Genomic DNA, 16,267 nt, shown 5'->3' with positions numbered 1-16,267 from the left:
CACTTAAGATAGGATAAGCTTAGATAGTCACTAATGAGTAAGACCAATCAATTAGTTTGAGCAATTTGAATCTTTTCTCCCTGCAGAAATGGCCTAATCTTGCTTCTGGCAAAAAGATTATTTGGAAAATTGTTCAATTTCTTTCCAGCTTTCTTCATCTTAACAACTTACATACTTGGTCTTCTGTTAGCCAGTTATCTCAATTGTGATTAACATCTGGAGGGACTTTAATATAAAGTTCTTTACAATAAGTACAAAGTAAACCTCTAACATTGAGGTCTTCACTGCTTCCCACTAATGGTTGTCTTCATAACTACATTGAGTTACTACGTGTAGTATTACACTGCATCTCTTACATGCAAGAACTACAGGCATTGCAAATGATGCTATTTTGTTAATCCTAATAACGACTTAATGTATCTGCTTATTATTGCAGCTTCTGATTGGCTTTGAGTCTGGAACAGTGGTATTGTGGGATCTGAAGTCAAAGAAGGCAGATTACAGATACTCACATGATGAGGTAACTATTTTCATTGGATTACTTACTATGAGGATACCATTCACTGTCCTAATAGTGATTTTTTATTTTTTTTCATCTCCTGCTTCTGTCACCAGTGAATCAATAAATAAGTCTCTTTGAAATTGCAAGTGCTTGAAGTATTCTTTTAGAAGAGCCATAGTTCTTAAGTAATAGAAACTTCAGATTGAGTAAGTGTTCACTGTCTTGGTGGGTTTTTTTCTGGTGGTTCTGTCTCAGTATTGATGCTTGTGTGTGTTAGTTCAACAATGAAGAATTTCTTGGAAGGAGGACTCTGAAATAGTAATTCTTCAGTGTTAATTTTCAGTTCAAAAGTCAATTGTATTCATGCATCACTTCACATTCAAAATGTTTCGTCTTTCTGTAGTTCTTCACTGGAATCCTGATTTCTACCTTGAATATGCTTTGGTACAGTCACCTTAATATACTTGTTCTAACTTTCAGTTATTTTAAATAAACTGAGCAGCATGGATTCCTGAGAGTCTCTACCTGCATCCATGAACATCCAGTTACTGCTAGCCTGTCTTCATTCTAGCTTGCTTTATTTCCTGGTATCTTAACCAGTTATTCATATGTTTAAGGATCTCTAGTCTGCTTGTTTTCCATTTCCTTTGAGAGATGTTCTTGAAAGACTTCGAAAATTACGTAGACAGCTTAATTGACACGTACTTGTTAACATTTTCGGAGGTTTGTTGGATATGATTTCCTTTTACAAAAAGCACGTTGATTTCCCTTACGTGGTATATTGTTCTCATCCATATGTCAATTAACTCTGTTTGTCAGTAAGATTTTGTTGCAATGTCTAGAAGCTTAGCTGGGGTAGACACTACACACTGTTTGCTCTGTTTGTCTTTGGATTTTGTGGTCTGTTTTTTTTAAAATTTACTCCACACTTTTCATGTTCTGAACCAACCCTGATTTGAGAGGTTGCAAACAGCAGTGAATAGTTCAGCCATTTCATCTTTGATTTCCCTTAGGATATATGAGCAAATGCATTTAGTTTTTCAGTTTATATTTTGATTACAGAAGAGGTAATGAAATACCTCAGGCCAGATCCTTTGGTAAAGAAATGTGTGTTACAAATTGGGAATAGGTACAAAGGGGAGAGGAAAAAAAAAATTAAGATCTGTAGTGTGAATTTGATTAGTGTCACTGTTCTCATTAGTGAGAATCAACATAAAGTTGCTTAAAAAATAGTGGCTGTTCAATTCTTAAAAGCCGAAGTATGCTTTCTCTGTGAGTTCAGGTTGCCCCTTAAGGAAAATATGTCTTTGGAAAAAAGATAACTGTATGCAATAGTAATTTGTTGGGTTTTATCCATTTAACATTGTATGACAAGGAATTTCTTTCTCAATGGGCAAGTTATTTAGATCTAATCTTTGAATTTGGATTTGATACGTTTAGGCAGTTTCAGGTTCTTCTGGATTCTGGCCTGAATGGTATAGAAATAAATTATTAAGTTTGTCTAACAGAATTGAAAAAATGTTTCTTGAAATGAAAGGTGCCGTTGTGGAGTGTGCTGTAACTGTTTCTGGACAGATGGCCTGGAGAGAAAATCCTATCAGATACAGCAAAGATCATGAATAGAAAGCTGCAGAAAGTAGATTATTTTATATATGCTATATTTAACTATCTTCCTGTTTTTTAGTGTGAGTCAGGTAAGGTGAGGATTCTCCTGTATCTTTCTTTCATTTTGTTTCTCAGTTCTTCTCATTTTTTTAATTTATCTGCAGAAATGGAGGATCTCCCTCAAATTGTCAGTAAAAGGAATATATAACTCCATAATGTTGTCTTTCTTAATAACATTATGATCAGTACTGCCTAACTAGTGGCCTATACAAATATATCATTCTTGCTGTTTTTCAGCTAGCACAGTTTCAAGTAAGTAAATGTAAATGGTAAGAAACACTGAAGAAAAGAGGTCTTTTATTGTTTTGCAAGAATAAAATTATATTGCCAAATAATAAAAAACCTTGCTAGTTTTTATGACCAGCTTCCTTAACAGAAAAGTGAAGCATTCTCACTTGCTTATGCTCAAAGAGATTACTGTGGAAAGGTGGGTGACTTTTTGACTCTCAGCCAATGCCATAACTCATATTGTAAAAAATGCAGACTGACATTGTTGGAATTCTGATAACCCGTTCATTCTAATTGAATAAATTAGCAATTAAAATACTTAGCCAAAAATGAAATGCCAAAAAAATTGGTGGCTACATTAATTCCTTATTTAGATCCTTCTGCCATCTGTCTTCAATAACTAATAATTAGGGTGACATATCATAATTATTGAAGTATTGTATTGTCAAGATCTTCAATGACTAGCTTAGTCTAATCTAAGAACGTGTTGCTGTCCAAAAAGGCAATCTGACACTGTCCACCCCAACAATAGCTTTCCATAATTAGTTCTGACTGCATGGCAACACAAAGTCACAGTATAATTAACTCTTTTCCCCTCTTACTGTACACCCAAGAAAAGTATCAGTTGGAAAGACCTATTGCATGTGAAAACTTAAAGGTTCGAGGATAATCTTTGGACTTCTGTCAAAGCAGTGATTTCATTGCTCAAGAGAGTGCACATATGGAATGTGGCAGTAGTGGAATAATGCCTTATCTGATGAGACTTTCTCTGCTTCTGGCAAGCGTGGTGCAGAGCAGAAAAAGCTCTCTGCCATTTTGTTTCCTGCTAGTGATCCCTGTAAATTTGAACACTTCTGTGGAGAGAATATTTCTAGCTCTTTTTGGTCGTCTATTTCCTAGTTCAGTGGCTTTGCCAGAGGCCTCTTTCATAACCTGACTTTAAGGGCTGTATTCCATCCATGGGTGTGTTTCACCCATTCTCTCAGAGAAGGTGATGCATGTGCCATTCTGCCCTTTAGCAGGAGCAGGATTTAGAACCTCAAGGTTTATGTCCTCAGTTCTCCACCTGTTCTTGATGAGACCTCTTCTGAGTGTGAAGTTGACAACCAGTAAGAGGAGGGCGACTTAGTCCAACCTAGTCACACTTGGGATCTTGGTGGAGAGCTGCTCATTAGACACAGGAAACGCTGTCTAGTGTCCCTTCTTCCTTCCTGGCTGTGCCCTCTCAGACTGCTGAAGTATAGCAGAGGTCACAGAAGCATCTTGGTGGGTGAACAGGTCTGCTTATTAGCACAAGGGAAACATTCTCTGGCTCTAACCCTGTTGAAATTAAATTTTTCTTCTGGTTAACTGTGTGGTTCTGTCAGAAATTCATCACCAGTCATTGCAAAGGTAGTGATTCTGTGCCTGTTAAAAATTGCAGCGTTCTTTCTGGGGTGTGAGGTTGTTGCTGCTCCAAGTTGCAGGATTGACATCAGCAGAGCTTGGCACAGCTGCAGTTCTGCATGACATGGAAGTATGAGATGTAGTTGTCGGGACCTTGGAGCTGGATCCTCTCCAACTGTGTGGTCTTTTTCCTGTAGCACTGCTGTGAAACATACTTTTCTGTTTTGTTTGAATGATGGTGGCTGTTATGGGGCAGCTAGGATTCATCAGACATCATCAACAGGATGGCCAGGCACATTGGTATCATAAAGACTGTTGGCTAGAAACTTTGCCATTGGGTTAGTACGCTTCTCTCATCACTTTGTAATTGACATTGGTCTTCTGTAACTTGAGGGGCTGTGCAGTCTACCACCATTGTTTAATACAACTCTTTTTGATTCAAAACTTCAGATGTGCCAAGGGATTCAAGTGTCATCCTTTATGATCATCCTCTGCTAAGAAACAACAAAGGTTGAATTTCCTGCCTGATCAGCAGTTTATGGAAGAGTACCTTTGCTATTTCCTCAGGGAAGAAGCTGAATCCTATTATCTTTTTGTACCTTCTTGCTTGGTTTCACTCCAAATTACCTGACCTTTAGGAGGTTTTCTTGAAGCCAATTCCCACGTTGTGGTTGGGCAGTCTCATTTTATTGTCTGAAAGCTACATAAGTGGAACAGTATCCATGGTTTCTTCTTACCTGAACATGTATGCCTGCCCAGGACACTGCTCTGATAGTTGCAGCACAAGAACACTAGAAGTACTCATCCCAAGGACAGGAAAGCTTCTAGGATGGGCAACACCACCACCCCTAAAACAATATGAATCATATTTCTGCTTAACAATGACTGGAGGAGGCAGCTTGAGGTCATGATTACTGTTAGTGCTGATTTCTGGTATATTCTTCCCTTTGTAACAGGGAATTTACTTAGAATTTTTTTCTTGATTTTTCTCTATTACAAATGAGATCCTGAACTTGCAGTACTGTATGCTTTTTATTATAACCATAAGATGTTGCATGTTTAGAATTAGTTAAAAGAATGCACAAATATAACTTTTTTCACAAAATTTGGAGGAAATTATCTGTGACATAATGGTACTGCAGTTGTGAATCTCTTTAGAAAGTTTCTTTGAAACCCTTTCCTCAAAACATCCTTTTTGCCTTGGGCATTCTCAATGCAAAAATAAGTGTAAATTCCTTTTGCATCATTCTTATGCCTTCTGTGTTCAAACATCAGGATTTTTTAATAAAATTATACTGTACATGTTTCCTGTGCTGTATTTTCAGGTGTTAAAGAAATAAATTTCTTAACTACTTCTTCAGTTTCTAAAAAATTCAAGTGCAACTTCTGATAACTAGAAGTGTATTTTTAATAAAGTGCGTTTTTCAAGTAGTATTTTTTTGGTTCTGATTTAAAATAAGCTTTGATAGCATTAATGCAGCAAATGCATTATAGATTGCTATTTTTAGGCTCGGTATTCTAGTACATGGCTGAATATATGAGATTATTTTACAGCATTAAAAACATGTCAAAGTAGCCTAAGAGATTAAGAGGAGGGGGAAAATAAGCAGCCCTGATACATGAATTGCCAGAAACCAAAGCATGTTAATGCTGTTATTAGGCCCTTGCACATTTCATTGCATTAAAACAATCTTCATTATGTATTTCCATTTAAGTCTCAGTAGCTACATTATTTTTTTGCTTCTTTCTCTTGCAGCAGTTTTTTCCCATTTTTTCTTAGGCTGTTGAAAATAGCAAAGGATAGTGCACTTTGCCAAAGTTTATTATACTCAGCCCACAGAATTTGTTAGTTGGATTATTTTTAAAATACATAAAACATGTATTTTTTTTATATGCTCTAAATAGTATTTAGCTGCATTGCTAAACATAACCAGATGCTTTATAAAACTAGACAATAAAGCCAGCACCTCATTATTCAGCATTCTTTCTGTCCCATCAGGTCCTTGCAGAAATTAAGTGATAGCAGTAATCCTTTTCCTTTGTGCTTAGTTTATCAGATCTTTATGTTCTTGAGCAGTAATGCCATTTCAACAGTAACGAGTTGTTGTGTTTGCTTCATCTTTTTCAAGAAAAGGAAAAAGTGTTCATTTCTCAGATTTATGCTTCCTTCCATAAAGCTTGCAATTTTTATTGATTCCTAAGACCTATTTTTACATAAATGCATATCAGAATCTGTTTAATTTACACTGTGGGCTGCCTACTCTTGTCAGGCTTAGACTTGACCTAGAGGAGTGTGTAAAACATGCATTTTACGTCATACAATCATAGTACAGATTATTTTTTCTCTTAATGAAAAGAGCTTTTTGAAATGCAACCTCTGTTTTACCAAGTCTGCACTTTCAAACTTGCTGATGTGAATTTTTGTGTAATACACTGGAACAAGATTAAATTTTACTAAGAAATGCTAAACTTAGTAAATAGTTTACTGCTTTAAGTTGGAAGAGTTATTACTGAAGAATCTACACTTGCATAATGTAGTAATTTTCCTCTGTTGTTGTCATCTCTTGATTCTCTCAATTGTATTGCTTGAAACTGTTTTGTTCTGTATAATTTTTATGAGATGTGAAGACATGTATAATAGTTTAGGTAAAGCTAGTTTAGATCTGTCTTGCACAATTTTCTATTCACCTAAGAGAAGGCAGTAATTTACTGCCTAAGCTTTCACTGCTAGTCAGGGTTCCCTATTACTCACACTCTTGGTTTTCTCACAGAGAAAATCTCTAGATACCTGAAGAGCTGGTAAGTCCTGCTTACAGACAGAACCTCTACTAAGGGTATCCACTGAAAAGGTGGTCTTGTACAGTCCACCTTTCACATATTCATATCTAGAGTAATGTCGTTACCATAAGTGTTAGGAAAATCTATCAAAGTTCCATGCTTTAAGGAGGTAATAATTTTTTCTGCACCCTTTGGGTAGTAGGAAAATAGTTGGGATTTCATTTCCCCTTAAACATGTCACTACAATGAAGACAGTATTTTTGCTGAAGTTATGTCAGGAAGAATTGATTATGAGCAGAAAATGTGTCATTGGTAAATTAGGACATAGTAAGAGCAGTATGATTTAAGTAGTACTTTTTCTAATTTCCTTTTGCTTTCTAACGTCATTGAGGAAGGAATGAAATAGTATTATACTAAGACTTTCAACTCACAGTGTTTTTTCTTTTTTTCTCTTGCATAGGCTATTCACTCTGTGGCTTGGCATCATGAAGGAAAACAATTTATTTGTAGTCACTCGGATGGTACCTTGACCATATGGAATGTAAAATCTCCTACCAAACCATTCCAGACAATCACTCCACATGGTAGGATGAAAATGGATACCCACTGTATTTGACAGTTCTTAAAACACAGGAAATTTATTTTTAATAGAAGTGTGTTTTGCAAAACCAAGTATTAAAAATGCACTTGCAGTCCAAGTAAAAAACTTTGTTATATCTAATTCTGGTAGATTTAATTGTTTTAAAAAGTATGAAATAAGAATCTGAATCAGTGCCATTTTATCTAAATCTATGAACTTTAAGCTTGCCTTTCACACAATGGCCTTGATCTCCAAATTAACTAATGCAGGGCTTGCTTTTTGCTTGACATTACAATCCCATATGTTGCTTAAAATACATGTAAACAGGCATCTTTTTCCTGTATAAATGTGTAGATTACCATATAAATTCTTGGAAAGGTTTGTAACAGAGTAAGACTAGCATCTGGTAAGATGTTCCCACTTCTGAGAAGACTTGCATTAATGTTAATATGGGAAATTAACATTACATGTAACTGTTCTGTGAAATATGCTGCTGCTTTTCAAAGAGATTCTATACAAATACCAGGTTTACATGGTGTGCATGTCTCTAAATAATTTTTTTAGCAACTTATTTATCTCATATTGTCAAGTTTGAATGTAAAAGTGAGGATAATCTGTGAGGTTGGTGTTGTAGTACACGTTGTTAAGCATCCTGGTTTACCTATCTGACCCTCCAGCAAAGTCTATGTTTACTGTGCTGGCTATGGACTCAAGTGCAAAAAGGAAGCTGTGGATTTCTTTATGATCCTGTAGGAGTCAAACAATAAAAAATTGCTGCTGCTGCCATCCAGAGGAACCTTGACAGGCTTGAGAGGTGGGCGCATGCCAGCCTCATGAAGTTGAGCAAGGCCAAGTGCAAGGTCCTGCACCTAGTTTGGTGCAATCCCAAACATAATTACAGGTTGGACAGAGAATGGATTGAGAACAGCCCTGAGGAGAAGGACTTGGGGTTGCTGGTTCATAAGAAGATGAATATGAGCTGGCAAAGTGCACTTGCAGCCCAGAAAGCCAGCCATGTCCTGGGCTGCATCAAAAGAAGCTTGGTCAGCAGATTGAGAGAGGTGATTCTCCCCCTCTACTTAGCTCTTGTGAGACCCCACCTGGAATACTGTGTCCCATTCTGGAGGCCCCAACACAGGAAGAGCATGGAGCTGTTGGAGTGAATCCAAAGGAGAGCCAAAAAAATGATCAGAGGGCTGGAGCACCTGTCTTATGAAAACAGGCTGAGAGCTGGGGTTGCTGTTCAGCCTGGAGAAGAGAAGGCTCCAAGGAAACCTAATAGTGGCCTTTTTTACAAGGGCATTTAGCGACAGGACAAGGGGGAGCAGTTTTAAGCTGAAAGGATGTCGATTTAGATTAGATATTAGGGAAAAATTCTTTAGTGTGGGGGTGGTGAGACACGGGCACAGGTTGCCTAGGGAAGTTGTGGCTGCCCCTTCCCTGGAAGTGTTCAAGGCCAGACTGGATGGGGCTTGTAGCAACCTGGTCTAGTGGAAGGTGTCCCTGCCCATGGAGGGGGTTGGAACTAGATGATCTTTAAGGTCCCTTCCACCACAAACCATTGTGTGATTCTGTGTAATGAGATGTTGGGCTGCAAAATATACTGTCTGCAGAACTTTATAATTGTATTAAAAAGTATCAGTGTTAAGCTAATACATTTCTGCTGAATCTATGGGGAGTTGTATCTCTAGAAACTTGAGTTTCCAGTAGTACACAGGAGAGAAGCTGCTGGCTTTCATGTTCAAGTTCATAACTTAGCCCTTAAGAATAAAACTGAGAATAAACCTGATTTTACTTAAAATCTGACCAATTTTCATTGCAAACTGGTGAACATGAGACAAATTACGTCTCTTCCAGTGCTACTTAAAACTACTTTATTAGGGGAGGATTATATTTTTGAAAACAAATATTCCATAACACTTCAATTAAAAAACAAACAAAACCAAAATCTGCAGAAAGTCCTTCCACCCTGGAAAAAAAAAAGCAACCAACAAAACCTAAATATTTTAGATTGGTGTATTAAGAGATGTAACAAATCTTTAATGATAATATTCCAAAGTATTCAAAGTGTTGAATATATGTTAGCATTAATGTTTTGTAGCTTGCATAGTGAATTTTGTAATTTGTTACCATGTTGTGAAATTTTAAGATTAATGTAAGGACAAAATTCACTTTAGGAAAGCAGCTGAAGGATGGAAAGAAGCCAGAACCCTGCAAACCTATCCTTAAAGTGGAATATAAAACAACTAGAGCTGGGTAAGACTTTTTTTACATGCAAAATTGACACTTGAAAAATAAATGCAGGTCTCTGGGAACATACTTGTTTCCCAGGTGTTGGGATGCATATCCTGATGAGACTGAGCTATGTTACAGTAGCTGAAAAGGTTTTGGTAAATTAGATATTGCTGAATAAACTACAAAACATATGTGAACCAAGTACTGTATACAAAGGTAAATTTTCCACACTGAGGACAATTAAACGTTGGAATAGTCTCCCAAAGGAAGTGGTAGATTCCCCCATGATGGACAATTTTAAGTCTCAGCTTGACAAGGTGCTGAGCCATCTCATATAAACTATGGTACCAACTAGAAAGGTTGGACCAGGTGATCCTTGAGGTCCGTTCCAGCCTGGCATTCTATGATTCTATGAACAGAAATAAAATTGGCATCACTGGTATGATCAATACTGGGGCCATTTAGATATCATTCTATGGTTCTATGAAACCTATACTTGTGTAAAGATATTGGTAATGCATTATCTACATTCTGCTTTGATGCTACAAAACTTGTGTCTTTTTGCTTAATCTTTTGAGAACATTAAAGAAAACAAAAAAAAGGCTGATAAAGAAGAAAAAACACTAAAGGACAGACCTGAAACACTGAACTTTGATAAATAGTAGCCTGATGTGAATATTCTGAATGTGTTCATCCCACAAAAATGCTACTTAACAGAAGTTTTTCTGGTAAAGCGCAGTAATTTATGCAGTGAATTGTGCCTAATTATGCATGTTGAGAATGTAACAAAGCAGTAATTGCAATGAGAGGCTCAAATGGAATTACAGTATCTTGGGTAGCGTGTTCTCTTACCAAGACTGCAATTAGAATTGAAGGATTTCATGAGCTATGTGTAATTTCTTTTATTTATGGTTCTAAGTGTTATAAAGTGCTGGAGTAAAAAAAAATAAATAAAAAATTGGAGTAAAATGATAAAATATTCGAGGAAATCTCTTCAAGTATTTGCCAACCTGAATTTTTTCATTTTTTCTTTTGAGGGGGGTTTATGAATTGTTTTGCTTTCCAGTCATTGGAGACTATAGAAGATGATAATTTAATTGATGTAATATAGTTCCTAGTAGATATTGGTATTCTCATACATATGATGTCAATGGTTTTCTGTATTTTATTGTTTGCTAAAAGTGAACTAGATAGAAATTTAAGATTGAGCCTAATTCACAGATGTATGAGCATCTGTGATCAGCTGGAAAGCCATATTTTAGTTGCAGCACTCTACATCTGTGCATATTCCTTTCTGAACTGAAATGTCAAAAGCTGATCTAAAGAAAGATACAGGTAACCAAAAGTAGCCTCAGCTTCAGCGAGTTACACTTTGTGCAATCAAAACCCTTCTGTTATGAAGAGTCATTTTGAAGGAATATTACAATGTGAAAACTAATTGACTTTTCACACAGTTTATTCCTGTATAATTTTTAAGAACACATAGCTGCATAGCTCTCTGGGGAGACTACTTTTTCTAGTGTGGCCTTTTCTTCTCTTACACCTCTGGTTTTTCTGGTGTTCATCCAAACTGCATGTTTCGACGCATTTCATTTTCATATTTTCTCTCTAATATCTTATTTGCTTTAAGTGTACTTCTGATCTATAACTGTTGTGATGCTCTTCCAGAACTTTAATTTTAAAACAAACAAACAAAACTCAATTTGTACCATGATGGTGAAAACAGCACTGAAAATTTCTATTCATTTGCTGCTGCATATACTTCAGTTCACATCACAGTTCAATTTTCAATTGTAATCCTGTAAGAATTTTAAAGCAAGGAAAAGCTACCTTCCGTTACTTAAAATGTTAGTTTTTCTTTTCACCAGTTGAAATTGATTATGTATGACCATGATGCAGGTTTTACTTAAGCTAAAAGCACTGTTGTTTGTTGTTCATGGTTTCATTTCTGTAGCACAGAGGAAAATCCTTCCTGGATAGGACATATTTTTTTCTAGGTACTGAAAGAGTATACAAAACTAATAAATTAAACTTGCTTCTATAGCAGTCTGCTCTAGCTGCTCTTGAAAAACAAAGCACAAAATTCCACAAAACAAAACAAAAAAAGCTTTACAACATATTTAAGAGGTCCTTCTTAATTTATATTTCAGTTATTTCCCCTAACTATTTTATTGTGAAAAACAGTGAGTTACCATTCCATGTTTGTTTTTCCCATGCTCCTTATGGAACTCTTAACACCTGTCTGTCAACTTCATTCTTGTTCCATCCTTATCCAGAGTAGTCTAGGATCTGGGTTTGTTTCTGTATCTTCTCATGTGGAAAATGATTGATTTGCTATTCTTTTCTTGTATTCTTTACTGTATTTAATTTTCAGTAAACTTCTTTTTAGAGAAAAGGTGTCCAGAATGACTCAGAAGGAATACAGCTGGCAAATTGTAGTAGGGGCTACAGATCCTATTCTTTCTATTTTTATAGCTCTTACTACTCCCTTCTCACTTTCTTCTATCATTATGTTCTCCATATTGTGAAGATGAATTTGGGGAAATAGGAGGATCTGAGGCTTTTAATGGTTTTTATAGACTACCTATTTATATTTTAAGTTTGCAGTTTTTCTGTTGTTTGGGTTTGGTTTTTTGTTTTGTTTTTGTTTGTAGTCTACTGCAGATAGTGTCTCTGAAGTCTCCAAAAACAAAGTTTGTTTACCCTGTGGCAGTACCTTTATTTCTAGGACAATGTATGTAGAAAGGTTACTATTGATAGTCCTCCTGTACCTGGGGCAGGGGCTCAAAAAAGGCAAGTTTTTTTGTATATTCCTTAAGCAAATTAGGATGACTTTCCAGTCCCAGATCACAGTGTCATTATTCTTCAGCCATTTAAGTTCACATAAAATACTCCATTTGTGAAGCTGTGAGTTCCAAAGGTGGAACCAGTTACCTTTTGGGCTTGCTGAATAGGTTTCCATGTTGCCTTTTATGCATACCTTTCTATTAAAAGTGAACATAGAGAAGTTCTTGAGCTTCCTAATGCCATTATCAACCCTTCCAGCTTCAGTCCCATATAGTATTTATGCTGGTCAATATTAGTATTATGGTAAAATTGCCCAAGCTTATTCTTCACTAGTAGAGCTTTGTGTAAAAGAAGTTACAGCTCAAAGGCTTCCCATAAGACATAATCAAAAAGGGTATTGTCTTGATAGCTAACGCAGCTGTCACTGACTAAGAATAGAGCAGCACCTCTTAGCAAGGTGAATGTATATGATTGGTACCCAGAGGTTACAATAAAAATGAGGTTTCCATGTATGTTAAAGTTTTTGATCTGATAATATGGTTTGAATAGTACTGTTTTGTTGTGTGAGTTTCTTGGCTCAACAGCACACTTCCCAAAATTAATTAGTAATTTATCTTCATTAGCACAAGATACCCAGTCTTAAACTAAACTAACCTTTTCCACCTTTACTAGAGATTAACTTAGGAACAAATTCACCCATGATTTGAAAAGTAAGCCAGCTAGTACCAATGGCCTGAATTCTGTATATACTGTTTTCTGTCACATCCAGATAGTCAGAAATTGGCTGACATTGACAGTTTGCTTCTAAAATTGAGCAGAAACATCTTCTAGGGTAGTGAACCACTCACTTCCCAGTTCTTGTTGTTATTATCATTATTATATTTATTATTATTATTATTAATGTTTTCATATACTGCAAGACCTAATTCTTTGTTTTCTGAAATTATTTTCTGTGAAACATTTCCCCACTTGTAATGACTTCTTAATTGTGTTCTCCAGGTGATCTTACAAATTTAACTGTTGAGGAAATTAAGGTAAAGGGATTGTTTCCAAACCTGCTGAGGCAGAACTGTTTCAAAGAAGAATCTGTTTAACAGCTGCTAAAAATGCTGTATAGCAATTATCTTAAGAACTGAGCCCTGCTTTTTGTTAAGTGTTTCCAATTTTTTCAGGTAGCTAAAATGTAAAGTTGGATCAACCTCTTCTAGTATGAAAAATACAATTTTCTTAATTTTTCTTAAAATTCTTAGTTTTTAAATTATGCATTTTTATTTCACATTCGTGTACACTAACCCTTTTCGTACGTATCACAACTAAAGGACAACACTAGATATTTAATTAGAAAATGCACAGCTTGTGTTCATGGTAAATCCAGGGTTTCAAGGAAATATGCAAAGTTCATACACAAACCTGTATTAGTCTTTCTGGCAGACAAAGGTAAACTTTAATCTTTGATTCATCTGTGAAAAATCCATGTGACAGATCCATGTAATCTATTCTTAGCTCTTCCATTCTTTGCTTCATAAGTATACAGGCTCTGGCAAGCCTGCCCAAAGCAATCTGTTTACCTTGAGAAGTAAAAACAGGATGCAGCTCTTATAGTGATGTACGAAACCTAGAAACTGAAATTTGTCACTTTTTTTATTGTTAGTTGATTCTGGTGAACTCAGAAGTCTAATAGTTACTGCAAATTGTCTTGGCAGCATTATTGTTTAAAAAAAAAATAATATTTTGTGTAGACAAAAAATATTGCAATAAATCATTCCAGCTCAATTAAATACTGCAGGTACATCACACCAGTAGGTTTTTTTTTTCTTTATTAACATCCTGAAAATACCAGGTTAAACTAAAGTTTGTCAATTTCCTGAAATTAATTCAAGTACATAACCATAGCAGATTGTCTGAAGTTCGAATATGAATAGTCGAGATTAAATTAAAACTTGGAGAAAACTTAATGCTTTTCTATAAATAGACTTTTAGTTACTCTTGGAGGCAGGGTATTGAACTCAGTGGACCCATGGTCTAGTTCATGGACATTAGATCTCTTCCTCAGACAGCAGAACTCTGATCCTCTCAGCTCTTCAGTCACAGAGCTTTCTGAAGGATCAGGCAGATTGTGAAATAGTTGTAAAAACTGCAAGCTTACCTTAGTCAACTTTGCCTTCAATGCTACAAAGGCAAAGCACATTTCAGCCAAGCCTTAAACTGATGAAGGGCATCATGTACATGAACTGCACCCTTTATACACAGTTTTCAGGAAGAAAGATGTACATGATCTGTCATGTTTGTTTCATATGCTAACTAGTGAAAGTGATTTAGGCAGCATGGGAAAGATGGTGCTAGAGGAAATGACAAAAAATAAAAGATCTCTTCTGCCTCTTTTTCATAACATGTCAGGATGGCTTGTTTCTCTACAAATTTTCTCCAGGTACTGACATATAAACTGCTTCCTGGGTAGATTTAAGGGGAAGGATTTCTACCTGAAGTGAGCACAAAAGTAGATCAGGCAAATTTCACACTTGTAAGTGCCTGTTTTCCCTCCAGAAATATAACGTCAAGTTGGAAGCAATAGTCAGTAATGGGTGAAATTTCTTGAGCTTTGTATTTGTAAACACTCAGTCTGCTCTTTAAAAATATTATGCTCTGCTTTAAACATAAACACTATTGAAGTTAGTGATGACTTTTGATAATTGAGAAAGAAGAAAGTACCTAGTAAAAAATATATTGTTGTTTTGGTTTTTTTTTCAATTAATGAAATCCTAAACTATGTTATGAGCATATTGGAGAAAATGTGTATGTATTTAAATACATGTTTCTGTAAAGAGTTGAAAAAAAATTTAGTTCCTTGAATTTGGTGCATAGTGGTGTGGGGAAGAACGGATAAAATGTCTGAAGTAAATGTGTGATAAGAAAAGTAAGGGCATTTATTTATGTTCGTGCTTCTTAAAAGATGTTAGGGCTTTAAAGCTTGTCAAGCAGCTTCTTGCTTCACTAAGACAGTTATTATTGTGACCGAAAATTACTTGATACTTTTTTGCGAATTGTTCTTCCTTCAAATTCAAGGGTGATTCTCTACAGAAAGTAAATGGGGCTGTTTTTTCCTGATCTTGCTGGTATGTTTATATTATGGCTAAATGGGACTCTTGTCAAATCAGAATCTGCAGTTCAGTGGAAAAGAAAAAAAATTTAAAGTTTAAGAAAATAAAAATCCTATCTTGGCAAACAGTTGTAAAGATTTGTTCTATATTGCTTATTTAACATAAGGTTTTTAAGAGATGACTGACTTGAGGTTTAGTTTCCTAACTTTTGTGTTTTATGCTTTGAAACACATACCCAAGCTACACGTTGCATGGAGAGCTGGTTTGCATTATTCTTAATGTATCTCCGCTTCATGATACCTCATTGAACTTTCTCACAAGGTTACAAAACCTTGCCCAATCTCTTTTAATGTGTTATCTTGGTTTGATCGTAAATGCCTCTGCTTTATTCCAGGGAGCCTTTCATCATTCTCTCAGGAGGCTTGTCATATGACACTGTAGGAAGAAGACCCTGTTTAACAGTTATGCATGGGAAGAGTACTGCTGTGCTAGAAATGGATTATTCTATTGTTGACTTTCTAACCCTCTGTGAAACACCATATCCTAATGGTAGGCTCTGTAAAGAATTATCTCAATACTTCAACCTCTTTTCTCTGGAGCTTTATCCCATCAGAATATTCTTTACTATGGTCTTTCTGTTTTATCTCTGGGGATCAGACTGAAGCAGCAACATCTGTTATCCCTATTGTCATAAGTATGTTCTACTTTGCAAATCATCATAATAGAATAGTTTATTATAAAACCCATTTTGCTTCTAGAAGAATGCTGATTACTGGTTGCATGTTTTTTCTCTTTTTAATCCCAAAAGCATCTGCAGACAAAAAGTAGCATTATAGTTTTAGGCTGTAGTTACTGCAGCAGATGTGTTCAACAGTGTTTATTTGGGCATGTAAGACCTTTCCAGTCAATGCTAAATCTTGATTAGCATTTGTATAGTACTTGTAACTTTCATTAATGCCAATACTCACAGGAAGTTTATCACTAACTTGTATTCTCCCTTCTGCAGAA

The 16,267-nt window shown here is 35.8% G+C and overlaps 1 protein-coding gene across 1 annotated transcript in view; it reads left to right on the top strand.

The window, feature by feature from the left end:
- The window catches only part of STXBP5 (syntaxin binding protein 5 (tomosyn)), a 100,846-nt gene that overhangs the window by 41,842 nt on the left and 42,737 nt on the right, over nt 1-16,267 (top strand). The window contains exons 6-9 of the mRNA XM_009999976.1: nt 437-520; nt 7,020-7,143; nt 9,317-9,395; nt 15,654-15,808. Of these exons, the coding sequence (XP_009998278.1) occupies nt 437-520; nt 7,020-7,143; nt 9,317-9,395; nt 15,654-15,808 (442 nt within the window). The remainder of the gene's footprint in view (nt 1-436; nt 521-7,019; nt 7,144-9,316; nt 9,396-15,653; nt 15,809-16,267) is intronic.

Source organism: Chaetura pelagica, unplaced genomic scaffold (genome assembly GCF_000747805.2).
Source record: "Chaetura pelagica isolate M959 unplaced genomic scaffold, ChaPel_1.0 scaffold135, whole genome shotgun sequence".
Taxonomy (NCBI): domain Eukaryota; kingdom Metazoa; phylum Chordata; class Aves; order Apodiformes; family Apodidae; genus Chaetura; species Chaetura pelagica.
The sequence above is the reverse complement of the archived record's forward strand: the minus strand, read 5'-3'. Positions and strand labels throughout refer to the sequence as shown.